The 27763-nt window shown below is 44.7% G+C and overlaps 1 protein-coding gene across 1 annotated transcript in view; it reads left to right on the forward strand.

Annotated features, from left to right (window-relative positions):
* The window catches only part of LOC121540072 (tripartite motif-containing protein 16-like), a 34937-nt gene extending 16203 nt beyond the window's left edge, over positions 1 to 18734 (forward strand). Inside the window, exons 4-7 of the mRNA XM_045212756.1 lie at positions 17294 to 17527; positions 17642 to 17801; positions 17927 to 17986; positions 18223 to 18734. Of these exons, the coding sequence (XP_045068691.1) occupies positions 17294 to 17527; positions 17642 to 17801; positions 17927 to 17986; positions 18223 to 18734 (966 nt within the window). The remainder of the gene's footprint in view (positions 1 to 17293; positions 17528 to 17641; positions 17802 to 17926; positions 17987 to 18222) is intronic.
* Positions 18735 to 27763: the final 9029 nt, after the last annotated feature.

Below are 27763 nucleotides of genomic sequence, written 5' to 3' on the forward strand. Positions count from 1 at the left end.
AGCAGTCTCATATAAAGACATCAGCAGAACAGGGACAAATGGTGGATTTGGAGACAATGACAAGTCCTGGAGTTTACAGTGTTGTAGTGTTGGTTATTGTTTCAGACACAATAATGTTGAGACTAAAGTATCAGGCCCTCAGTCCTCCAGAGTAGGAGTGGACCTGGATCACAAGGCAGGTACTCTGTCCTTCTACAGTGTCTCTGACACAATGACCCTCCTCCACAGAGTCCAGACCACATTCACTCAGCACCTCTATCCTGGGTTTAGGCTCTATGGTATTGCTGAGCTGGTTAAACTGTAGTAGGGTCCACATAGATACTAGTCATGCTGGTGTAGTCTATAGCTGAGCTGGTTAAACTGTAGTAGGGTCCACATAGATACTAGTCATGCTGGTGTAGTCTATAGCTGAGCTGGTTAAACTGTAGTAGGGTCCACATAGATACTAGTCATGCTGATGGTGATGGTCCCCAGATGTGATGATTCATTCTGCTCTGTTTTTATGTACAATGATTTGATTGATTTGATCTTCAGAAGATGTTATGAATTACAATTCAATGCATTCATATTATTTGTAAGTGCAACGTTTTAATCTTATAAATTTACATTAATCATGATGTATGCTGTTAATGTATGTTGGTTGTCATTCAGAACCATTGAAATGTTTTCTCAATTGGTTCTCTTTCTCAATGTCATTTTCCTCAGTATCATGGAACAGGTAGTGTTACTTACTTGCTAATTGAACTATATGGGCCGGTTTCCCTGACACAGATGAAGCCTAGTCCTAGACTAAAAAGCATGTTCAATGGAGATGTCCGGGAAACTGGCCCTAAGTTTGGCATCTTTTATTCTCCCATACTGCTCAGTCAAGCTATTAATCAAACAATAAATACAGCAGATATCTTGACTTGCCACTCAGTATATCAGTAATGTTCAGAATTGTACTTTAATATCATTGGAGATTGATGGTCTTTTTAATCCACTACCCAGAGTCAGGAACAGATGAAGTTAGCTCTGCTACTGTTCAGTTATTAAATATGATTCATGGTGATGGGAAATAAAAAATCCATCTAGTAGTAGTTTTCCTTTGCTATTTATTCCAAGGTGTGTCTTTAACTTGTAAATGGATTGTGTTGAAGCTGGCATGTGGTGTGGATGATAGAATAGAGTGAATAGAGGAGAGAAGAGAGGAGGAGATGAGAACATCATATAGAAGACAGATAAGATAGAGAGACAATTCATACACAGGGGAGTTACTGACTCTGGCCCAAATGACACCCTGTTCCCTACGTAGTGCACTAGGCTACTTCTGACCAGATCTAAAGTAGTCTTCTAGATTTTACATGTTTTCTCCCTGTCATTAGAAAATGACAATATGGTAATGACTTTAGTGGTTTCCTCCCCCTTTGTTTTTATTGGTTGTGTGTTATTTGTGTTGTTGTGTTAGGTTTTCCCCCTGTGTTCCTAATGGAAAATCCATTAACAATGAATCACAAACAAATTATATTCCAGTTGTGTTTCGACAACTTCATGGCTGACATCCCCCAGTTCTGTTAAGACCCATTGAACTGGGTCACATTCTAAATGGTCACTTGTATTGATAGTCCATACTGGGCCTAACTGGGGTTAACCATACTGGAGGGTTTCTTTCTGCACACATATTCCCTCATCTCCAGAACTTTACCTGATGTCCTCTCTCTCTCTCTCTCTCTCTCTCTCTCTCTCTCTCGCGCTCTCTCTCGCTCTCTCTCGCTCTCTCTCGCTCTCTCTCTCTCTCTCTCTCTCTCTCGCTCTCCTCTCTCTCTTTCTCTCTCTCTCTCTCTCTCTCTCTGTGTCGCTGTCTCTCTCTCTCTCTCTGTCTCTGTCTCTGTCTCTCTCTCTCTCTCTCTCTCTCTCTCTCTGTCTCTCTCTCTGTGTCTCTGTCTCTCTCTCTCTCTCTCTCTCTCTCTCTCTCTCTCTCTCTCTCTCTCTCTCTCTCTCTCTCTCTCTCTCTCTCTCTCTCTCTCTCTCTCTCTCTCTCTCTCTCTCTCTCTCTCTCTCTCCCATCAAACCGTATAGAAAGCAGACAACCTCAATATGGTTCCATTCCTGTAGTTATCAGGACACATGGGGTGTGGAACTATTATCTCCTTTCTAAGTGTGAACTTGTCCACTTCCCTTCATGGATTTAAAAGGAAATGACTGGTATATGTAAACTCCCTCTACCCCATGCCAACACCAATCCAATGCTGTACAATTAATTCCATAGCTTAACATGGGAAATGCTCACTGCCTCCCATAAGAGTCATTGAAGTGTTGGATGAGATAGGACCCTGCCTTCACCAGGGGATATTTGTTGGACCCGTCACAACAGGTGAGGAGGGTCTCATCCTCCAGCTGCCCAAAGAAAGCCAGGGACTGCCATGTGCTCCAGTCTCCAGCTGGGGGCAGCAAAGCCCTATGGATCTGGAAGGGAAAGTGAGATGCAAAAACCAAATTGATGTTTCCAAAGAGACCTGAGTCTTATTCACTAGGCACCAAACTGAAGAAAATTAAATGAAACAGGGAGGGACTAACTGAAAATAAACGTATGTTTACGTTTTCTGTTGCAAAATGTTTTGCTACAGTGTTCCCTAATGAATACGACCCTGGATTCAAATACTATTTGAAATATTACAAATACTTTGAGCATTTCCTTTAATCTTCCAGGTGGGCGGGGTTAGCTTATACTTTTAGGACTTTTCTATTTGTTCCGTTGGAACAGGAAAACTCAATCAAAATTATTTTAAATAGTATTTGAACACAGGTCTGTTTACACATGCAATAAGCCGGTAACATTTTGTATGATCTTATGAGTTAACAGTGTATCAAATGGAAGGGCAAGTCTCACCACTGAGAGGAAAACATCACTGGTCCACCTCTGCATCAGGTCAGCTATGTTGATCAGTACTGTCCCAGGGATGCTGGGAGCAGAGATGAACTCCCCTGACCTGGTACCCACCTATGGAGTTGTCATTTTAATATCAGTTTAACCCCATTACTGCTATAACACACATAAGCCATGTTAATAGAATGAAATGGATCCAGGTTCCATTTATTCTACAATAGATTTACTGCCTGTGGAACACTTCTCAAAAGTGGTCTTAAATCAAGGTGACTGCAGGTCTCAATTCCAAACGAATGGGGGAAGAATTTATGAAATGGCCACCCGGACTATTTACATTGACCCCCCCCACCCCCTTTTTGATTTTACACTGCTGCTACTTGCTGTTTATCTATGCATAGTCACTTTACAAATGACCTCAACTAACCTGTACCCCCACACATTGACTGGCAGAGCTACTCCACCTCAAGAATGACCCCCTGTATATAGCCTCATTATTGTTATGTCATTTTATTGTGTTACTTTTTGATTTGATTTGTTTTTTAAATTTAGTTTATTTTGTAAATATTTTCTTAACTCTATTTCTTGAACAGCATTGTTGGTTAAGGGCTTGTAAGTAAGCATTTCACGGTAAGGTCTACTACACCTGTTGTATTCGGCGCATGTGACAAATGTAATTACATTTTATTTTATTTTATTTGAAAATGGCACCATCTACATTTTACATTTACATTTTAGTCATTTAGCAGACGCTCTTATCCAGAGCTAGTGATTACATATATATATATTTTTATACTGGCCCCCCATGGGAATCGAACCCACAACCCTGGCGTTGCAAACGCCATGCTCTATCAACTGAGCTACATCCCTGCCGGCCATTCCCTCCCCTACCCTGGACGACGCTGGGCCAATTGTGCGCCGCCCATAAGAAAGATGGCATTTAGAGGTATGGAGAAACAACATTTACTTTTACATTTAAGTCATAGATTCACACAACAGAGCTGACCACAACTGGACTGGACTGGCTGGGATATTTTCTTTACACATTGTCCTTTCAAGGATGGTTCCAGAACTTGGCTTGACTCAGCTCTGTAGCGTTAGCCAGCCCATTTTGGCCCTGCTTGGCTTGACTCAGCTCTGTAGTGTTAGCCAGCCCAGTTTGGCCCTGCTTGACTAAGCTCTGTAGTGTTAGCCAGCCCAGTTTGGCCCTGCTTGGCTTGACTCAGCTCTGTAGTGTTAGCCAGCCCAGTTTGGCCCTGCTTGACTCAGCTCTGTAGTGTTAGCCAGCCCAGTTTGGCCCTGCTTGGCTTGACTCGGCTCTGTAGTGAGAAACAGGCATCAGTGTGTTGGAGGGGATCAGTCTGATCAAGGAGAGGCGCAGAATCACTGATCTGGACCACTTAGTGAGTCAATATTTGAGATGCAAGTGGATTTGTAGATTAGTGAGTCTGTGCAGTTCACCGCAATGGATTTGATCTAAAACATGCACAATGTCATGAAGACCACTGCTACTCCATAGAATGAAACCATCCCCTATGAGGACTAATGACCAACTCTGAAACTCACCACACTATGCTGTACTGACAGCATCATCATGACACTAGCATTCATGTTCACACTCTGGGGCTCATTTGTCCACATTTAAACAGGTCTAGGTCTCCTTACAGGTGAGACACATTTAAACTGGTCTAGGTCTCCTTACAGGTGAGACACATTTAAACTGGTCTAGGTCTCCTTACAGGTGAGACACATTTAAACTGGTCTAGGTCTCCCTACAGGTGAGACACATTTAAACTGGTCTTGGTCTCCTTACAGGTGAGACACATTTAAACTGGTCTAGGTCTCCTTACAGGTGAGACACATTTAAACTGGTCTAGGTCTCCTTACAGGTTGGACACATGGGTCTAGAGATCTCTATTGGTTGAGTATTGGTCTGGGTCTCACTGGTTCTGTTCCAATCAGTCTTGTCTCCATCTCAGGTATATTCAGTACCAATACACCAACGTCATACACTCCAGACCTGGGTTCCAGTGCTTAATTTGAGCCGGATCTGGCACCTCTCAGATTTGACCTAATTTGTTCCAGCACCTATTTGCCCGGCTCCGGTACCTCACGCATTATTTATACAATTTGTTTACTGTTTGCACTGTAAACATTTAAAAAAGCGATCAGAGTTAAATCAAGTTGACCTCCTGGTTATTTCTCCCACCTCCTAGAAAAACCATCATGTAAAAGTGCGGAGATCCTTCTGTGCAATCATCCTAATCCTTCCCCATTGATTTCAGACCTGCTCTCTTATTTCTACATATGTCCATCCACCGACGAAGTGCACGGGGGGGCAGTGCCCGGAGCAGGTGCAATTTGGACGGAGGCTCAGATCAAGACCAAGCAAACTTATGACCCCTGGCTTGTCAAGCAAAATTCAAAGCTGGCCTGTACAACATGCAAAAAGGTAGGGAGCTTGGGCCCGGAAAAGACTGGAGGGTTGAAACTAGCAAAGGAGTGGGTGGAATGTACAGTAACATGTTCTGCCTCCGACGTAAAAAAGCAACAAAGAGCCCTCAGAATAAAGGGCTTTGAACATGCCCAAACAATGGCCCAAAAAATGAGAAATTACCCGGCTCTTCACAAGCACTTCACCACAGCAGCTGAGGATGCCTCCCGCGACGGCGTGACCATCACAGCTATAGTGGCCTTGCCATGGGGATATCCTCGCATGTGTTTGTTAACAATCTAGGTCTTATGTGTCATGCACTTCAACAACTATCTGAATTGTCACTCGAGCTCCAAAAGAGAGACACACAGGGCAGTCACCAGGGAAGTGAGGGTGTTATTACTGCACACAGGGCAGTCACCAGGGAAGGGAGGGTGTTATTACTGCACACAGGGCAGTCACCAGGGAAGGGAGGGTGTTATTACTGCACACAGGGCAGTCACCAGGGAAGGGAGGGTGTTATTACTGCACACAGGGCAGTCACCAGGGAAGTGAGGGTGTTATTACTGCACACAGGGCAGTCACCAGGGAAGTGAGGGTGTTATTACTGCACACAAGGCAGTCACCAGGGAAGTGAGGGTGTTATTACTGCACACAGGGCAGTCACCAGGGAAGTGATGGTGTTATTACTGCACACAGGGCAGTCACCAGGGAAGTGAGGGTGTTATTACTGCACACAGAGCAGTCACCAGGGAAGTGAGGGTGTTCAGTGCCATGGCAGAGCAGCCAGGCCGACACACAACTCAGCCAGAGAGGGATTCAGGAGAACTCTTTCCAAGGAGTCAAACTGAATGGTGGAAGACCCAGCGACAGAGTCCTTAATCAGAGGGAGTTTTTCTAGAGCTTGGCGAGGAACATGGAGGCTAGAAGGTTCTCTCAAGGAGGACGGGCGGTGGACAATACAGGATACAGCCAGTTCATAGAGGAGCTGAAGGTGCTTTATGCTCAATACTGGCCAGAGGTTGCAGGAGCACTGTATGGAGAAACAGTGATAGAATCTCTCTGCCAGAGGTTTGGCATTGACAGTCCACGTACGGTCATACGGGCCTACAGGCAGTAAAGGGACACTGATGGTAATGTTAAAGGAGACTTTCCAGATGGACTTAAAGAGATGTTGATGGTGGTCAGCACCATCCCCATCTCCAGTGCAGAAGGCCAGCAGGGATTTTCTCAAATGAATCTGATTTGCACCTCAACCCGCGCCTCTCTGCATACCTCCATCATATCAGGGCTACTCTTTCTGAACCTTGTTGGCCCACCCCTGACCAAATTCAACCCAGTCCCCTATGTGAGGTCATGGATTGCTAAAGGACGCAGATGTGTCACAGACACCAGGAGCAAAACAAGAAATAGGGAGGAGAAGACGCACCAGGAAATGGCCGTGTTGTGGAAGGTTCTGGAAAACTTTACAAACTTGTTCTGTCCTGTGAAGTTAATCTGAATATGCGCTTCATATTATCAGATAGGCAGGAGGCCTATATACTATAATATGTGTTCTGCTGTAGCATACATTGATTTATTTTATTTGAAGTATATTCTGATATCAAATCAAATGTTTGTCCTACAGTGATGTCTTGAAAAGTATATGAAATGTGAGTATTGTAAGCCCCACATCTGAGTATATGAAATGTGAGTCTTGTAAGCCCCACCTCTGAGTATATGAAATGTGAGTCTTGTAAGCCCCACCTCTGAGTATGTGTTCATATGCATTTGGAGGGTGTTCTGCAGTGACACCTAAAAATGTTGCTGTACATTGATGTCTTGAAAATTAGGCTGTAAGAAATTCAGACTTGTAAGCCCCACAGCTACACTAGAGTATGTGGGCATAGTATATGTTGGAGACAAACGCGTGGCCGACGCGTGACGGTGGCTGTGTGAGAAGCACGCCTGTATCTCTCACATAACTAGAATGACTGTGATGAGTGTGGTGGAAGGAGTCAGGCGCAGGAGGGTAATCACATTTACATTTACGTCATTTAGCAGACGCTCTTATCCAGAGCGACTTACAAATTGGTGCATTCACCTTATAGCCAGTGGGATAACCACATTACAATTTATTTTATTTTTTGGGGGGAGGGGTAGAAGGATTACTTTATCCTATCCCAGGTATTCCTTAAAGAGGTGGGGTTTCAAATGTCTCCAAAAGGTGGTGAGTGACACCGCTGTCCTGGCGTCGTGAGGGAGCTTGTTCCACCATTGGGGTGCCAGAGCAGCGAACAGTTTTGACTGGGCTGAGCGGGAACTGTGCTTCAGCAGAGGTAGGGGAGCCAGCAGGCCAGAGGTGGATGAATGCAATGCCCTCGTTTGGGTGTAGGGACTGATTGGATGCATGTGTCTATGAAGTTCAAGGCTTAATGAGCTCACCAAACCAATTGTGTGTTCCAATTAATCAGTGCTAAGTAGTTACAGGTATTCAAATCAACAGAATGACAAGGCTGCCCACATTTTTGCATAGCCTATTTTTCACATCTGATTTAATTTCATACAACTTAATATTGCTACACTAAAAATCTTTGTCTGGACAATACCCCATTACTCAGCTTTTATTAGAAAATGAATGGCATGCCACTGTGATCATTTTCTGTGACGACAGAGTAAATTATTATGCAGCCTCAGAGGGGTGCCCAAACCTTTTCAGACGACTGTATGTACTTCATAGAAACGGTTACCCTTTATATATTCTAACCACTCTATTTAATGTATTCCATATTAAGGGCCCTAACCTAGGAACACAAATCTTTGTTCCTATTAACATTGTGGACAGTTCTCTCTCTCTCTCTCTCTCTCTCTCTCTCTCTCTGTGCATGCTGGGAGTTTTTTGGAGTTTGAGTGTTTGGTGTGGAAGGCTTGTCCTAACTAATTTGTTTGTTTTCCTTCCTTGTTTTCTCTCTTCTATGGTGGAGGGTTAATGCACTGTTTGTTTTAGTGGTACCCACTGTTTTTTATTTTTCAAAGTTAGAGAGGAAGAGGACAGAGGTTTAGTTTCCTGGGGTTTTTGAACGGTGAGGTGTGAGCGATGGCTTCGCAGCCTAGCGCGGAGGAAACGCTGTCGTTACGGCATGGATTCAGGTGTGTTCCTGAGAATGGAATTAAGGTGGAGGAGGTTCTGCTCGCGGTCGGCGAACAGGTAGGAGCCGAATTTATACATTCCGCGTCCAGAATGAACAAAGCTGTGGTTGTGTTCATGAAAAGGGCACATTTGGTGGGTAGGCTCATTTCAAGCGGAATATTTGTAAGGGATGTGTTGGTGCCAATTTCTCCTCTTTCTACCCCTTCGACCAGGGTGGTAGTTGCAAATTTGCCTCCGTTTATTACGGATGATCAAATCAGGAAGGAGTTGAGTCGTTTTGGTAAGTTTGCTAGTGGTTTTCGTGTACTGTCGGCAGGTTTTCAGGCAGATGCCGTCAAGCACGTTGTTTCATTCCGGAGGCAAGTGTTCATGTTTCTGAACAACAATGAGCAACAGTTAAATGTGCACTTTAAAGTGAGGCATGGGGAGGGGCTCTACGCAGGTTTTGCCAGCACAGATAGTCTACGGTGCTTTGAGTGTGGGGATTTGGGGCATAAGAGCTTTGCGTGCCCACATAAAGGCCGTAGACAAGGTGAGGGTTCAAGCGCCAGTGGAGGAAATCGAGGTCAACGTGCAGGAGTCCATGAGACGCAGGCAGCAGAGGCTGGACCTAGTCATGCGACAGATGGTGGTGTAGTTAAGGCTGGGTCTAGTCATGCTATAGGTGGTGGTGTAGATGGGGCTGGGTCTAGTCAGGCTATAGATGGTGGTGTAGATGGGGCTGGGCCTAGTCATGCTATAGATGGTGGTGTAGATGGGGCTGGGTCTAGTCGTGTGATGGATGGTGGTGTAGCTGAGGCTGGGGCTAGTCATGCTATGGAGTGTGGTGTAGATGAGGCTGGGCCTAGTCATGCTATAGATGGTGGTGTAGATGAGGCTGGGTCTAGTCATGTTATAGATGGTGGTGTAGACGAGGCTGGGTCTAGTCAGGTTATGTTAGTGGATGAGGAGAGTGTAGTGGGGAAGGGTAAGCGACTAGGAGGGGTGGAGGAGGGTGTCAAGCGGAAGAGGAAAAAGGGGGAGAAGAAAGGAGGTGGGAGGGCAGAGGCTGGTGTGATGAAAGACACCAAGGAACCTTTGCCTGGTGCGGGGGGGGAGGCCCCGACTAGAGAGGAAGGGCAGGTGGTCAGGTTGCCTGGTGCGGGGGGGGAGGCCCCGACTAGAGAGGAAGGACAGGTGGTCAGGATGGGAGATGGAGATGAGGAGGAGGAAGGTGAGTCTGAGGAAGAAGACGATGAGGAGGATTTCTTTTCAGACTCCTCCTCCATTGGTCCAGAGCTGACAGCCAGTCAGTCAGAGGGGTCAAAGTACACAGTGAGGGAACTGTCAAGGTTCCTGAAGGAGACTAAGGGGAAAAAGGTTAATCTTGAGGCTTTTTTTGCGATCCGGGGAAAGTTTGTAAGATCAGTGCAACATGCAATGAAAAATGAGGGGCATGGTGTCCTCTCACCCAGGAAACGGTTTAGGTTAAGGAAGTGGGTCACAACTGTGCGTAAAGGTCTACCTTCAGACACTGTCTAGATGAAAGTTTTCTTTCTGGCACTGGAGTTTTTTGAGCTTTGCTATTGGTCTCTTTCTTTGCTGGCTTTTCTCCCACTTCTTATGGAGACTCTTTGGGTAGGCTCGCTTAATATTAATGGCGCCAGAGATGCGGGGAAAGAGGAGTGTGTTGGGTGAATATGTAAAACAAAAAAAAGTACAAGTGTTGTTTCTGCAGGAGACGCATAGCGATGTGGTGAATGAAGTTGATTGGGGGCTCTGGTGGAAAGGGGCAAGTGTGCTGAGCCATGGAACAAATGTTAGTGCAGGGGTGGCAGTCCTTTTTGTACCGGGTCTGTCTGTAAAAATTTGCTCCTCAAAAGAGGTGTGTACAGGTAGACTGCTTGTAGTAAAGGCAGAAATTAACAACAGGGGTTTTGTCTTTATAAATGTGTATGCGCCCAACACAGGGAGAGAGAGGGGGCTTCTATTTGGGTGTCTTAGAAAGGAACTCTCACAGGTAGCGCCTGAGGAGACGCTGGTGGTCGGCGGGGACTGGAACTGTACGATGGATTTTACGAAAGACAGAAATGGGGAGGAGCCTCATTCAGGCTCAGTGGGGGTGTTAAGGGACATTATTAATCAATTTGACCTAGTTGATGTTTGGAGAACTAGACATCCCAACACAAGACAGTATACATGGGTGAAGGTCTTTGGGGCTAAGGTGAGTGCAGCCCGACTTGATCGATTGTACATGTCCAGGAATCAGAGCAATAGGTTGTTGGGCGCTACCATTCTCCCAGTGGGTTTTTCGGATCATCACATAACCATGGCTCGGCTGTCTATTTCACCAGGGCCTCGGCAGGCATCCTATTGGAAGTTTAATGTAAAGCTCTTACAAGATGCCACTTTTTGCTCAGGTTTCCAGACTTTTTGGGAAAGGTGGGGGGCAGCGAAGAGGGAGTATGAGTCTCTGAGTCAATGGTGGGATGTGGGAAAAGTCCAAATTCGGCTTTTCTGCCAACAGTATACAGCTCTGTCATCCTCAGAGGCTAGGAGAGTATTGGGGGAACTTGAACGTAGTATTAGTGAGATGGAGGTAGAGCTGGTGGGGCAAGGCAATGTAGGCCTCCAGGTTAATCTAGCTGAACTACGTAGGGACCTGGGCAGTTTTTTCCAGGTTAAAGCAAAGGGAGCACTTGTAAGAGCTAGGTTCTCCATGCTCAAGGAGATGGATGCTCCCAGCTCCTTCTTCTTTGGTTTGGAAAGACAGAGCGGTGAAGCCAAGGGTATGCATTGTCTACGGCTTTCGGATGGGCGGGTGACATACATTTTACATTTACATTTTAGTCATTTAGCAGACGCTCTTATCCAGAGCGACTTACAGTTAGTGAATACATTTTTTTTTTTTATACTGGCCCCCCGTGGGAATCGAACCCACAACCCTGGCGTTGCAAACGCCACGCTCTATCAACTGAGCTACATCCCTGCCGGCCATTCCCTCCCCTACCCTGGACGACGCTGGGCCAATTGTGCGCCGCCCATGAGTCTCCCGGTCGCGGCCGGCTGCGACAGAGCCTGGATTCGAACCAGGATCTCTAGTGGCACAGTTAGCACTGCGATGCGGCGCCTTAGACCACTGCGCCACTCAGTGACCTCTGTGGTGGGGGAGATGCGGGAGCGGACTGTGGAGTTTTATACTGAATTGTATAAGGCAGAACTGTGTGATCCTATGTGTGCTCAGGTTTTGTTTGCCAAACTCCCTAAGCTCTCTCTGGTACAAAGGGATGAAATGGACATTCCCCTGTTGTCCCATGAACTGGCAGAGGCCGTAACCCAGATGTCCCCCGGCCGTGCACCGGGGTCGATGGACTCCCAGTGGAGTTTTATAAAAAATTCTGGGGAATAATTGGACTGGACTTCTTTCGCGTGTTGCGTGAATGCGTCGGGGTAGGAGAGTTGCCGATGAGCTGCCGTCGGGCGGCTCTGACTCTCCTGCCCAAAAAAGGGGACTTGTGTGAACTTAAGAACTGGAGGCCTGTGGCATTGCTCTGTGCGGACTACAAGATATTTGCCAAGGTCCTCGCTAACAGACTAAAGTCCCATCTGGACTCTATAGTACACAAGGACCAGACATATTGCATACCAGGACGCTTAATCACGGACAACTTGTTCTTAATCAGGGACATGTTGGACTTGTCGAGAAGTTCTAATGTGAACTTTGGTCTGGTCTCTTTAGATCAAGAGAAGGCCTTTGATAGAGTGGACCATGAGTATCTGTTTAATGTGATGTCTGTGTTTGGGTTTGGGGAAAGGTTTTTGGCCTATGTGAAGATGTTGTATGCTGGGGCATCATGTATGGTTAAGGTGGGAGGGGGCTCAGTAGGCCAGTCTGGGTGAGGCGGGGCATTAGACAAGGATGCCCTCTATCAGGGCAGTTATATACACTAGCCATTGAACCTTTTTTGGGCCTGCTACGCAGGAGACTGAAGGGAGTGTGCTGGACAGGCATAGCAGTGTCAGCGTATGCAGATGACGTTTCTGTGATGGTCAGGGATGGTCAGGATATGCAGGCACTGGAGAATAGTCTGAAGGTGTACGAGGGAGCTTCGTCAGCTAAGGTAAACTGGGGAAAGAGCAAAGCTCTGTTATGTGGGGCATGGGGGATAGGGTCCCTCCTCTGCTTCCAGGGGGTTGCAGTGGGGTTGTGAAGGGCTTAAAATATTGGGGGTGTACCTGGGCTCGGAGAGGTGGGTCAGGAAGAACTGGGAGGGGCTGTCACAGGCAGTGGTGTCAAGACTGGCCAGGTGGAGGTGGCTCCTGTCCCAAGTGTCATATAGAGGGAGGGTGCTGATAATCAACAACCTGGTGGCATCTTCCCTGTGGCATAAACTGGCTGTCCTCAACCCCCCTGCTGGGCTGCTCGCAGACCTGCAACGCAAGCTGGTGGATTTCTTCTGGTCGGGCCATCACTGGCTGAGGGCGGCAGTGTTGTATATGTCCGTAAATGAAGGAGGACAGGGCCTGGTGGAACTGGAGAGCAGGGTGGCTGCATTCCGACTAAAGGCGGCACAGAGACTGCTGTACCATACTGATGTCGGATGGAGGGAGCCAGCATGCGCGCTGCTGAGGAGAGCTGGCGGATTAGGGTTGGACCGGCAGCTATTCCTCATGAGGCTGGAGGGGCTGAGTACAGCAGGACTCTCTGATTTTACTCTGCGGTGCTGAGGGCCTGGCAGCTACTAAGGCCCACACGAAAAAGGGGGTGTGGAGCCTGGGCTGTGGGTGTGGGAGGAGCCTATCTTCCACAACCCAGTCATCCTTTTGAGATCGGTTCAGTCAGCCACCCTGAAGAGGCGACTGATGGCAGCGGGATTACTAAGGCTGGGTGACCTGCGACTGCTGGGAGAGGATGGATGGAAAACCCCAGAAGTCCTAGCAAAACAAACAGGACTAACGTCTCTTAGGCTGCTGGAGAGATTCCTGGGGGAAGTCCAGGAGGCACTGTCCGAGCCGGTAAGGGGGTGTTTGAGCAGCCAAAGGGGAGGGGCCACCAATGTTTCCGCCACTGCACGTGACGGCAGAGACTGGGGACTGGCAAGGGGGGTCTGGAGGACTTGTTAGATTTTAACACTCCGAGCCTGGGCGAGTTTGAGGGGTGGGAGGTAAAGCCCTCTACAACCTCTGCATTAAGGTAAGGAACATTAGGAGCCTAACAGGAGTGAAGGCACATCAGTGGCAGGGGGCATGTGGAGCGGAGAGTATGGTTGGTTTTAGATGGAGGGGGCTCTACAAACTCCCAGTACCAAAGAGGTCAGGGGACCTCCAGTGGAGGGTTTTACATGGAGCCCTGGCCACTAACAGCTGGTTAGCACGGGTTGAACCGGGAGTCAGACAGGGGTGTCCTTTCTGTGTCATGAGTGAAACTGTGATTCATGTGTTTTCTGTGTGCGCCAGGTTAATGCCTTTAATGTCTCAGTTGGAATGTCTGTGTGAGAGGTTGGGGGTGGGTTTTACTGTCGGGATGTTTATAATGGGGTACAAGTATTCAAATAAGGAAAAGGAAAAATGTGTGTTGTTGAATTTTCTGTTTGCTCAGTCAAAGTTAGCTATTTGGCTAACAAGGAGGAACAGGGTCAAAGGTGGGGGGATAACAGACCCTTTACTATTATTTAATGGGATGGTCTCTGGCGCCTTAGGGTGGAATTTGAGTTTTATAAAATGATAAAAAGTGTGGAGATGTTTCAAGAAATATGGTGTGTTGGGGGGGCTGTCTGTATAGCTGAGGAAGATTGTCTGGATATACGGTTGTAGAGTTGGTGAGGTTTGGGTTATTGTGATGTGTGGTGTTGTTTTTGTAACATGGGGTAGAGGAAAAGGTGAGTATGCAGTACAGGGGATATTGGTAATCTGTGTACTTTATTTTAAGGGGTGGGGGGTGGGGTGAGGTATTAATTAGATGAGGATGTACCATTAAAGAAAGACAAAAAGTCAAAAAAGTCTCTCTCTCTCTCTCTCTCTCTCTCTCTCTCTCTCTCTCTCTCTCTCTCTCTCTCTTTCTGTCTCTCTCTCTCTCTCTCTCTCTCTCTCTCTCTCTCTCTCTTTCTGTCTCTCTCTCTCTCTCTCTCTCTCTCTCTCTCTCTCTCTCTCTCTCTCTCTCTCTCTCCCTCTCTCCCTCTCTAACCCCACCCCTCTGGCAGAACCAGGAAGTCCCTCCCCTCCACAAACTCTCTTCTGTGGAAACGAAACTTATCTGATTCTCTGTGTCGTCTGTCTGTGTGAGAGTAAACAACCGTCCAAATGGCTCAGCAGGGAGTTCTGCTGGACCAGGACAAGTTCTGTTGTTCTGTCTGTCTGGATCTACTGAAGGAGCCAGTGGCTATTCCCTGTGGACACAGTTACTGTAGAAGCTGTATTGAGGGCTGCTGGGATCAGGATGTTCTGAAAGGGGTCTATAGCTGTCCTCAGTGCAGAGAGACCTTCACTCCAAGGCCTAATCTGAGGAAAAATAACATGTTGGCTGAGTTGGTGGAAAAACTGAAGAAGACAGGACTCCAGGCTGCTCCCCCTCCTGCTCTGTGCTATGCTGGACCTGGAGATGTGGCGTGTGATTTCTGCACTGGGACCAGAAAGCAGAAAGCCCTCATGTCCTGTCTGGCGTGTCTGGCCTTTTACTGTGAGACTCACCTCCAACCTCACTATGAATCTCCTGCTTTGAAGAAGCACAAGCTGGTCAAAGCCACCGCACAACTACAGGAGAAGATCTGCTCTGATCATGACAAACTGCTGGAGGTTTTCTGTCGTACCGATCAGTGTGTATCTGTATGCTGTGTACAATGGATGAACATAAAGGCCATGATACAGTGTCAGCTGCAGCAGAGAGGACTGAGAAACAGGTACAGTGGGGAAAAAAAGTATTTAGTCAGCCACCAATTGTGCAAGTTCTCCCACTTAAAAAGATGAGAGAGGCCTGTAATTTTCATCATAGGTACACGTCAACTATGACAGACAAAATGAGGAAAAAAAATCCAGAAAATCACATTGTAGGATTTTTAATGAATTTATTTGCAAATTATTATTTGCAAACCTGGGTGTTCCCAGGTTCTGCTCACAGACCTTTCCAAACTCTCTCTGTCACAGAGAAATCAAATTGACATTTCCCTGGCCTTTCACAAACTCTCAGCTGCTGTCTCTCAGACGGTCTGCCTGTGGATTTTTATAAAAAGTTCTGGGGAATTATTGGACAGAACGTGTGTTGCTTTAGTGCGTCGGGGTGGGGGAGCTGTCGCTAAGCTGTAGACGGGAGGCTTTGACTCTCCTGCCCAAACAAGTAGATTTGAGCGACTTAAAGAACTGGAGGCCTGTGGCATTGCTCTGTTTGGACTATAAGGTCTTTACCAAGGTCCTCGTTAACAGACTGAAGTCCCACCTGGACTCTATTGTACACAAGGACCAAACGTACTGTGTACCAGGACGCTCAAACACAGACAATCTGTTCATAATCAGGAGAAAGCCTTTGATAGGGTGGACCATGAATATCTGTTCAATGTGTTGTTTTGGTTGTGGGGGAGAATTTTGTGGCCTGTGTTCAAATGCTGTACGCTGGGGCTTCATGTATGGTCAAGGTGTGGGGAGGGCTCAGTAGGCCAGTCTGGGTAGGGAGGGGCATTCACCAGGGATGCCCTCTGTCAGGGCAGCTATACACTCTTGTTATTGAGCCCTTTCTGGGCCTGCTACGCAGGAGGCTACAGGGAGTGTGGGAGCCAGGCATAGGGTTGGGGACAGGCATAGCAGTGTCAGCATACGCTAATGACATCTGTGTTGGTTAGGGATGAGCAGAACCTACAGGCCCTGGATAATAGTTTGAGGGTGTACGAGGGGGCGTCTTCTGCTTAGGTAAACTGTGGCAAGAGTGAGGCTCTGTTATGTGGGGCATGGATGGACAGGGCACCTCCGCAGCTTCCAGGGGGGTTGCAGTGGGGCTGTGAGTGGCTCAAGATGCTTGGGGTGTATCTTGGTTCAGAGGGTTGGGATAGGAAGAACTGGGAAGGAGTGTCACAAGCGGTGGTGTCGAGGTTGACGAAGTGGAGGTGGCTCATCTCCCAAGTGGCATACAGAGGGACGGTGCTGATCATCAACAACTTGGTGGCATCCTCTCTATGGCTTGCGGACCTGCAGCGCAAATTAGTGATATTAAATTAGTGCACGCAAATTAGTGCACTTCCGCAGCTTCCAGGCGTTCTGCTTGTGGACCTGCAGCGCAAGTTAGTAAACATTTTATGGTCAGGGTGGCAGCGTTCTGACTCCCTCAGTGTCAATGTTAGACACATCAGGAGCTTAGCAGGAGTGAAGGGGCATCAGTGGCAGGGGGTTGCGGGGGCTGAGAGCATGGCAGGGTATAGTTGGAGGGTGCTCTATAAGCTCCCAGTGCTGGAAAGGTCAGGGGTCCTCCAGTGGAGGGTATTACATGGAGCCCTGGACACCAATAGCTGGTTGTCTTTGGTTGACCTGGGAGTTGGGGAGGGGTGTCCGTTTTCTGCAATGACAGACTGTTCATCATGTTTTTTCTGTGTTGCCAGGGTAATGCCATTACTGTTGACGCCTTAGGGTTGAGTTTGAGTTGTACAAAATGGTCAACAGTGTGGAGATGTTTCATGAGGTATGGGGGCTCAGGGGGGCTGTCTGTACGGCTGGAGAGGAGGGGTTGGATGGACGGATGGAATGTGGTGCTGGTTGGTGTATTGTACTGTGGTGTTGGGTACTGGATAATGTGATTGTGTGGAGGTTGTGGTGGCACGCAATGTGTTTTTAGGGGTGGGGGTGTTAGTGTAATGAGGATGGCTCATTAAAGTAAGACAAGTCAGTCTCTCTCTCTCTCTCTTAACAGCGCTCTGCACAGGCAGCAGTGGAGGACAGTGATACGATCTTTACCGAGCTGATCCACTCCATTGAGAGAAGGCGCTCTGAGGTGAAGGAGCTGATCAGTGCCCAAGAGAAGGCTCAAGTGAGTCAAGCTGAAGGACTCCTGGAGCAACTGGAGCAAGAGATAGCTGAGCTGAGGAAGAGAAGCACTGAGCTGGAGCAGCTCTCACACACAGAGGATCACATCCATTTCCTCCAGGTAACTCAACTGCCTTGATACATGTGATATGAAATTAAAACTCAATGTGAAACTCTCAATCATTTGGTTCTGTTCTCTCGCTCTCTCTCGCTCTCTCTCTCTCTCTCCCCCCAGAGTTATCAGTCTCTCTCCGGTACCAGTGTATCTTCAGACTTACCCAGCATCGTTGTCCGTCCTCTTCAGTACTTTGGAGATGTGAGTAAGACTGTGTCTGAACTGAGAGAGAAACTAGAAGACGTCCTTAAAGGAGAATGGACCAAGATCTCCTCTACAGGTGTGTTGAAAATAATAAGAACATCAACTTTAGACCATTGAAAGTTCCCTACTAGTCATATACATGTGGAATATGGTATGATGATAACATTCCCTCTCTCTGTGAATGTGTTTGTGTGTCTGTAGTGAATATAGTGGATGTTGTACTGCCTCCAGAGCCCAAGACCAGAGAACAGTTCTTACAATGTGAGTCTCTTTATTCTGAAGTAACTAACAGTCTCTTTTTACTGACACTCCTAACAATCCCTCTAGAAATATATAGCAATAGTAGATCTAATCAAAGACTGGGTATCTATCTGACTCCTCATATTTCTCTGATTTGATCTCTGCTGTGCTCTAATGAAAGACAGGGTAGATACAGTATCTGACTTAACTTATTGTTCTAACTCCCCTCATTGGTCTCTGCTCTGCTCTTCTCCCAGATTCCTGTCAGCTCACACTGGACCCAAACACAGCACACAGACTCCTCTCTCTGTCTGAAGGGAACAGAAAGGTGACACGTACAGACCAAGAACAACCATATCCTGATCATCCAGACAGATTCACCAACTATTGTCAGGTTCTGTGTAGAGAGGGTCTGTCTGGACGCTGTTACTGGGAGGTGGAGTGGAGTGGGGACTGGGTTGATACAGCAGTCTCATATAAAGACATCAGCAGAACAGGGACAGATGATGCATTTGGAGACAATGACAAGTCCTGGAGTTTACAGTGTTATAGTGATGGTTATTGGTTCAGACACAATGATGTTGAGACTAAAGTATCAGGCCCTCAGTCCTCCAGAGTAGGAGTGGACCTGGATCACAAGGCAGGTACTCTGTCTTTCTACAGTGTCTCTGACACAATGACCCTCCTCCACAGAGTCCAGACCACATTCACTCAGCCCCTCTATCATGGGTTTTATCTCTCTGGTACTGCTGAGCTGGTTAAACTGTAGTAGGGTCCACATAGATACTAGTCATGCTGGTGTAGTCTATAGCTGAGCTGGTTAAACTGTAGTAGGGTCCACATAGATACTAGTCATGCTGGTGTAGTCTATAGCTGAGCTGGTTAAACTGTAGTAGGTTCCACATAGATACTAGTCATGCTGGTGTAGTCTATAGCTGAGCTGGTTAAACTGTAGTAGGGTCCACATAGATACTAGTCATGCTGGTGTAGTCTATAGCTGAGCTGGTTAAACTGTAGTAGGGTCCACATAGATACTAGTCATGCTGGTGTAGTCTATAGCTGAGCTGGTTAAACTGTAGTAGGGTCCACATAGATACTAGTCATGCTGGTGTAGTCTATAGCTGAGCTGGTTAAACTGTAGTAGGGTCCACATAGATACTAGTCATGCTGGTGTAGTCTATAGCTGAGGTGGTTAAACTGTAGTAGGGTCCACATAGATACTAGTCATGCTGGTGGTGATGGTCCCCAGATGTGATGATTCATTCTGCTCTGTTTTTATGTACAATTATTTGATTGATTTGATCTTCAGAAGATGTTATGAATTACAATTCAATGCATTCATATTATTTGTAAGTGCAATGTTTTAATCTTATATATTCACATTAATCATGATGTTTGCTGTTAATGTATGTTGGTTGTCATTCAGAACCATTGAAATGTTTTCTCAATTGGTTCTCTGTCTCAATGTCATTTTCCTCAGTATCATGGAACAGGTAGTGTTACTTACTTGCTAATTGAACTATATGGGCCGGTTTCCCGGACACAGATGAAGCCTAGTCCTAGACTAAAAAGCATGTTCAATGGAGATGTCCGGGAAACCGGCCCTAAATTTGGCATCTTTTATTCTCCCGTACTGCTCACTCAAGCAACATTAAACATGTCCAGCAGGTGGTGGTATTAACCAAACAATAAAAACCCAGCACATATCTTGACTTGCCACTCAGTATATCAGTAATGTTCAGAATTGTACTTTAATATCATTGGAGATTGATGGTCTTTTTAATCCACTACCCAGAGTCAGGAACAGATGAAGTTAGGTCTGCTACTGTTCACTTATTAAATATGATTCATGGTGATGGGAAATAAAAAATACATCTAGTAGTAATTTTCCTTTGCTATTTATTCCAAGGTGTGTCTTTAACTTGTAAATGGATTGTGTTGAAGCTGGCATGTGGTGTGGATGATAGAATAGAGTGAATAGAGGAGAGAAGAGAGGAGGAGAGGAGAACATAATATAGAAGACAGATAAGATAGAGAGAGAATTCATACCCAGGGGAGTTACTGACTCTGGCCCAAATGACACCCTGTTCCCTACGTAGTGCACTAGGCTACTTCTGACCAGCTCTAAAGTAGTGCACTACATAGGGAATAGGGTGGAGATTGGAGATTTGCTCACTGTCATTAGAATGAAGATTTCCATCCAGGAGTTACTGTCTCTGTCCCAAATCTCTCCCTGTTCCCTGCATAGTGCACTAGGCTTCTTTTGACCAGATCTAAAGTAGTCTTCTAGATTTTACATGTTTTCTCCCTGTCATTAGAAAATGACAATATGGTAATGACTTTAGTGGTTTCCTCCCCCTTTGGTTTTATTGGTTGTGTGTTATGTGTGTTGTTATGTTAGGTTCCTAATGGAAAATCCATTAACAATGAATCACAAACAAATTATATTCCAGTTGTGTTTAGACAACTTCATGGCTGACGTCCCCCAGTTCTGTTAAGACCCATTGAACCGGGTCATATTCTAAATGGTCACTTGTATTGATAGTCCATACTGGGCCTAACTGGGGTTAACCATACTGGAGGGTTTCTTTCTGGACACATATTCCCTCATCTCCAGAACTTTACCTGATGTCCTCTCTCTCTCTCTCTCTCTCTCTCTCTCTCTCTCTCTCTCTCTCTCTCTCTCTCTCACTGCCTCTCTCTCTCTCTGTCTCTCTCTCTCACTGCCTCTCTCTCTCTCTCTCTCTCTGTCTCTCTCTCTCTCTCTCTCTGTCTCTCTCTCTCTCTGTCTCTCTCTCTGTCTCTCTCTCTCTCTCTGTATCTCTCTCTCTCTCTCTCTCTCTGCCTCTCTCTCTCTCTCTGCCTCTCTCTCTCTCTGCCTCTCTCTCTCTCTCTCTCTCTCTCTCTCTCCTGCCTCTCTCTCTCTGTCTCTCTCTCTCTGTCTCTCTCTCTCTCTCTCTCTCTCTCTCTCTCTCTCTCTCTCTCTCTCTCTCTCTCTCTCTCTCTCTCTCTCTCTCTCTCTCTCTCTCTCTCTCTCACTGCCTCTCTCTCTCTGTCTCTCTCTCTGTCTCTCTCTGTCTCTCTCTCTCTCTCTCTCCCCTCAAACCGTATAGAAAGCAGACAACCTCAATATGGTTTCATTCCTGTAGTTATCAGGACACATGGGGTGTGTAACTATTATCTCCTTTCTAAGTTTGAACTTGTCCACTTCCCTTCATGTATGTAAAAGGAAATGACTGGTATATGTAAACTCCCTCTACCCCATGCCAACACCAATCCAATGCTTTTACATTTGAGAGGAGTAGTGAAGGAATGATACACTTCAGGAGGAAGGAGAGATTATTGGGACACACCCATGGAGTGATGATAGAGAGATGTGAAAGAGGAGAGAGGTAATGGTTGGACTTGACTTATTTATTCTCTCATTAGACTTATTCTGTTTCAATAACATAATTGCATAACACAAAATAAGTACATTTAGGGAAGTATCCATGTATTATAGATTTTATAATCACTTTTGTACTATTTCAAAACTCAAAATAGGTCATCAAAAAGGCTGTTTTTTCAAATCTATAAGCAAATTTTCAATAGACTAAGTACAACACACAAAGGAAGTATCCTTGTATTATATCTTAATATGTGAAATGCTCACTTCCTCCCATAAGTCATTAGTAGTTGATGTAGGGGTTCCTCTGTCAAAAGGTAAATCACACCTGGTGACTTATGAGTTAGAAATGTTATTACTGTGGAGTCACCATGATCTGATTACTGTGTGTGTGTGTGTGTGTGTGTTAGTCTTTGATTAGTTTAGTCATCAAGGCTGAGAGGATGTATCTATTTGAAAGGGTGTCCTGCTCTTTGATCAGACCAAATGGTTGTAAAGTCCTCAAGACAATAGAATGGTTGTCAGGCAGTGGAGTCTGGTGGGAGGAGCTATAGCAGGATAGGCTCATTGTGATGTCTGGAATGGAATAAATGGAACTCAGTCAAACATGTGGTTTCATATGTTTGTGTTTGATACCTTCCATTGATTCCATTCCAGCCATTACAATGAGCCCGTCCTCCTATAGCTCCTACCACCAGCCTCCTCTGGTGTCAGACCTGCATGGTGCCTCAGAGTCTGTGTAGGAACTGTGAGGTGGGTGTGTTGGGAACATTATTCCCTATTTTTCATAGTTCCACAATCTATTAATAGCAAGAGATGTGAATAAAAAAATCTGCAAATCATGGTTATTTTATTTATAACTAGAGAATTGGGCTGATTCAAACAAGACAAACATGCTTATTTTTAAAGTAAGGACATGTCCAAGAAAGGTTACTTGTAAAACTAAAATAACCAACACCCTTTCTTGTGATTGTAATATATAGAAAATATAATAATATATTTCCATTCACATTGTGTGTGTGTGGTCCCAGGTGTGAGGGGCTTGTTGTGATCCTGGGGGTAGTGCATTGGGCTGTACACTGACTGTATGCCTTCTTAATATTGAGTTGCATCGGGTGGAGGGCTGTTGAAACTGTTTTGAATGGGGTGTGTTTTGGGGTCTGGGGGTGAAATCAAACATTGTATTCAATCTGGTTAGGGGTAGACTTAGACCCCCCAGAACATTCACACCTGGTCCTTTGTTGCAGGATTTGTTTTGTACGTGTTTACATTAATTTCTTACATTTTCATTCCCAGGTTGAATGTCAATAAGAAGTAATATAATTGTTTGTATGACTTTACAATGTCCAGCTACATTATACTCCACATAGCGTTATAGGAAGCAGACTTTACAATGTCCAGCTACATTATACTCCACATAGCTTTATAGGAAGCAGACTTTACAATGTCCAGCTACATTATACTCCACATAGCTTTATAGGAAGCAGACTTTACAATGTCCAGCGACATTATACACCACATAGCTTTATAGGAAGCAGACTTTACAATGTCCAGCTACATTATACACCACATAGCTTTATAGGAAGCAGACTTTACAATGTCCAGCTACATTATACACCACATAGCTTTATAGGAAGCAGACTTTACAATGTCCAGCTACATTATACACCACATAACTTTATAGGAAGCAGACTTTACAATGTCCAGCTACATTATACACCACATAGCTTTATAGGAAGCAGACTTTACAATGTCCAGCTACATTATACACCACATAACTTTATAGGAAGCAGACTTTACAATGTCCAGCTACATTATACACCACATAGCTTTATAGGAAGCAGACTTTACAATGTCCATTTACATTATACTACACATAGCTTTATAGGAAGCAGACTTTACAATGTCCAGCTACATTATACACCACATAGCTTTATAAGAAGCAGTTCCTAATCTACTGAAACTTCTTCATGGCCAAGTTGTTTTATTTAAACATCTTGGGAATAATTTTGACCCACCCTTGGTATTTTAATTTATTAAACTTTAAATTTGGCTCTATACTCCAGCATTTTAGATTTGATATTAAATGTTTTACATGAGGCGACAGTACAGAATGTCACCTTTTATTTGAGGTTATTTTCATACCTATCTGTTTTACTGTTTAGAAATAAATATACTTTATTTACAGTTGAAGTCGCAAGTTTACATACACTTAGGAGTCAGTAAAACTAGTTTTTCAATCACTCCACAACGTTCTTGTTAACAAACTATAGTTTTGGCAAGTCGCTTAGGACATCTACTTTGTGCATGACACAAGTAATTTTTCAAACAATTGTTTACAGACAGATTACTACATTTAATCACAATTCCAGTGGGTCAGAAGTTTACATACACTAAGTTGACTGTGCCTTTAAACAGCTTGTAACATTCCAAAAAATGATGTTATGGCTTTAGAAGCTTCTGATAGGCTAATTGACATCATTTGAGTCAATTGGAGGTGTACCTGTGGATGTATTTCAAGGCCTACCTTTAAACTCAGTGCCTCTTTGCTTGACATCATGGGAAAATCAAAAGAAATCAGCCAAGACCTCAGAAAAACAATTGTAGACCTCCACAAGTCTGGTTCATCCTTGGGAGCAATTTCCAAACGCCTGAATGTACCACGTTCATCTGTACAAATAGTACGCAAGTATAAACACCATGGGACCACACAGCCGTCATACCGCTCAGGAAGGAGATGAGAGAGAGATGAACGTACTTTGGTGCGAAAAGTGCAAATCAATCCCAGAACAACAGCAAAGGACCTTGTGAAGATGATGGAGGAAACAGGTACAAAAGTATTTATATCCACAGTAAAATGAGTCCTATATAGACATAACCTGAAAGGCCGCTCAGCAAGGAAGAAGCCACTGCTCCAAAAAGCCAGACCATGGTTTGCAACTGCACATGGGGATAAAGATCATACATTTTGGAGAAATTTCCTCTGGTCTGATGAAACAAAAATATAACTGTTTGGCCATAATGACCATTGTTATGTTTGGAGGAAAAAGGGGGACGCTTGCAAGCCGAAGAACTCCATCCCAACCGTGAAGCACAGGGGCGGCAGCATCATGCTGTGGGGGTGCTTTGCTGCAGGAGTGACTCGTGCACTTCACAAAATAATTGGCATCATGAGGAAGGAAAATTATGTGGATGTATTGAAGCAACATCTCAAGACATCAGTCAGGAAGTTAAAGCTTGGTCGCAATAGAATTGAATGGTAAATAATGTATTGTGTCATTTTGGAGTCACTTAAACATATTTTGTTCTTATTTACAATACAAGTGACTCCAAAATGACTCAATATGTAATTTACCATTCAATTCTATTGGGATATTGTTTTAATGCAGATTTTTTGAATATTTGCATGAAAATCTGTTTCCATTCGACTGGCGACAGATTTTCATGTGAACATTGTAAAATCTTCATAAAAACATGGGCATTTTACCAGCAGAAATGTTTCCATCAAATTGACTTGTTGAGGATAAATGGCTGTGCGTGATGACGTAATGCACATACAAATATATATTTTAGAAAATACTAATATATTTTTGCAGTTAAATTCCCATGTACCGGTTTAAAAAGTTATGTTAAATGGGTTTCCATCACATTTCCAACTCTACCGATGGTTTTGTTAGATGTTTAGGGGGCATTATATAGCGAACACGCCCACTCTGGACCTACCTACATGATGACATTATTATGGACAAAAAGACCCTCGATATTTATTGGAAAGGAGCATCAAGCTCATCACTGTGAACTTTCACCACCCTGTGAAGTTCAGCATAACTTATTTCATCTGTAGCTTAATAATCTGGTTTCCCGAGTCGTAGTGGGAGGACCACACCACATATCATCGTGTGACTCCAAGTTTACTTCAATATGATGGTCATTATATCAATATTTGTGCATAAAGCCGTTTCCACCTTCATTTCTCGCTTAATTAATTCTACAGAGGTATTTGCACCCCACTGCATCCACATGTTTCTTTACAATTTATGATCATTTTACATGACTGAAAATGAAATAAAACTTTTGATTTGACATATTCATCATTCACCACTGTGGCTTCTGAATAGGTCACTGTACATTTATGGAACCTTTAAAACGTTGTAATGTTTTACCACAACCTTATATTTGGTTACACGTCACTATGGCTTCCATCCCTATATACCTCAGTGCATCCATCCAGGACTAACGTCTCCAAACAGATCTAAAAGGCCTCCCCCACCACTCGTACTTTCAAAGAAATTAAAGTTTTCTCTGAAATTCTGCCGTGCATTTTGTTGTATGGACATTGCAGAGGCCCTTTTAAAAGATCCATTCTGCTGTCTGATCTTTCTGGATCTACTAAAGGATCCAGTTACTATTCCTTGTGGACACAGCTGTATGCAACATCGTCTTCTTAGCTTGACTTCCATCCCCCAAAAACCTGTAGATACAGAGTACACAGTCAAGAGGAAGCCACTCCCTGTCCTCTGGTGTAGAGTTCAATGAAACAGAAAGTCATCTTTGACACCCTGTTGCTCAACCTTCAGGTGAAAGCACTAAAATGGCTGACAATCTAGAACTGTTCTGTTGCTCCGTCTGTCTGGATCCACTTAAGGATCCGGTGACTACTGCCTGTGGACACAGCTACTGTATGGGCTGTAACAAAAAAAAGCTGGGATCAGGATGATCTGAAAGGTGTCTACACCTGTCCCCACACTCTAAAAAATGCTGGGTTGTTTGGTTGACCCAAATGTTGGGTTGCAGGCGTTGGGTCACTTAGTTGGGTTGTTTTCTTTAAAAACTGCTTGTTTTATGGATGCTGGGTGTTGGGTTATTGTTGCTTGGTTATTGAAATATGACCCAGCAGGTCAGATCAGAAGACTGTAGGCATAGTTTAGTAGGGGTGTGGCTTTCAGATAGTTATTTTTAGCCACCCATGAGAGTAAATATAATTCCTGTTCATCTGGTCTGTTGCGTAGTTAGCACATGTTAAGGTTGAACATTGACATTTTTGTAGCTTCAATTATGCTTATAGAGTTTCCTAAAAGTCCATGTATGTCTCATTGTTGGGCTATAATACAGTGGTATACCTTATTATAATATGTAATAAATTCTCTACATATTATAGAAGAATTTAATAAGGAAACATTGAGTTTACAGTATGTAAACGCCTTAAAATAACCTACAGTAAGGATGACATTAAAACAGACCCAGTTGCTAGGTCAACCAAGCATGACATTAAAACAGACCCAGTTGCTAGGTCAACCTAGCATGACATTAAAACAGACCCAGTTGCTAGGTCAACCAAGCATGACATTAAAACAAACCCAGTTGCTAGGTCAACCGAGCATGACATTAAAACAGACCCAGTTGCTAGGTCAACCAAGCATGACATTAAAACAGACCCAGTTGCTAGGTCAACCAAGCATGTAATAAATACCCAACTGATGGTTAAATTAACCCGTGTTCTGTTAATACTAACAACCCAACATATTGGGTTATTCACGCAACCAAACTGTCTGGGTCAAAATAACCCAACATGTTCTTTCCACTACTTAACCTGCGCTGGGGTACTAAATAAACCAGATTGAGTGCAGTGCAGACATACCTTCACCCCAAGACCTATTCTGAACAGGAGTGCTTTGCTGAAGAAGACAGGACTCCAGGCTGCTCCCCCTCCTGCTCTGTGCTATGCTGGACCTGGAGATGTGGCGTGTGATTTCTGCACTGGGACCAGAAAGCAGAAAGCCCTCATGTCCTGTCTGGTGTGTCTGGCCTCTTACTGTGAGACTCACCTCCAACCTCACTGTGAATTTCCTGGTTTCAAGAAACACCAGCTGGTCAAAGCCACCGCACAACTACAGGAGAAGTTCTGTTCTCATCATGACAAACTGCTGGAGGTTTTCTGCTGTACCTATCAGCAGTGTATCCAGGGCCGTGCACAGACCTTTCAGAAGCATGTGCTCAAAATGAAAATAGGGCAACCCCCCTTAAGAAAAATACATTCATAATTAATATCTGGAAATTCATAACAAACTAAATACATCTGTAGGAAACATTTGACAAGAGGGTGAGCTATTAGCTGATCATTGATGTTGATTGTTGTAACTTTACAAGGATTATCCACACGCCTTTCAATTCAACATGAGGTAGTGTCCCGTTAATGCCGTGCCAACTCTAGGATGATGACATCACAGGAGGGTAAAGGTCACGGTCAACATCAATGTCCATAATAACCATGCTCCAATGTAAGGTAATAATACTATACTGCAGTTAAGTACACGACCTATTCAGTAGGAATTGTTTATATAGTGTCCACACTATAACACTGTTCAATGACTATCTCTAGACCTTTTTCCCAGTGAAATGTGCTTGAAATCAAA

The sequence above is a fragment of the Coregonus clupeaformis genome, unplaced genomic scaffold, assembly GCF_020615455.1.
Source record: "Coregonus clupeaformis isolate EN_2021a unplaced genomic scaffold, ASM2061545v1 scaf0048, whole genome shotgun sequence".
Lineage (NCBI taxonomy): Eukaryota > Metazoa > Chordata > Actinopteri > Salmoniformes > Salmonidae > Coregonus > Coregonus clupeaformis.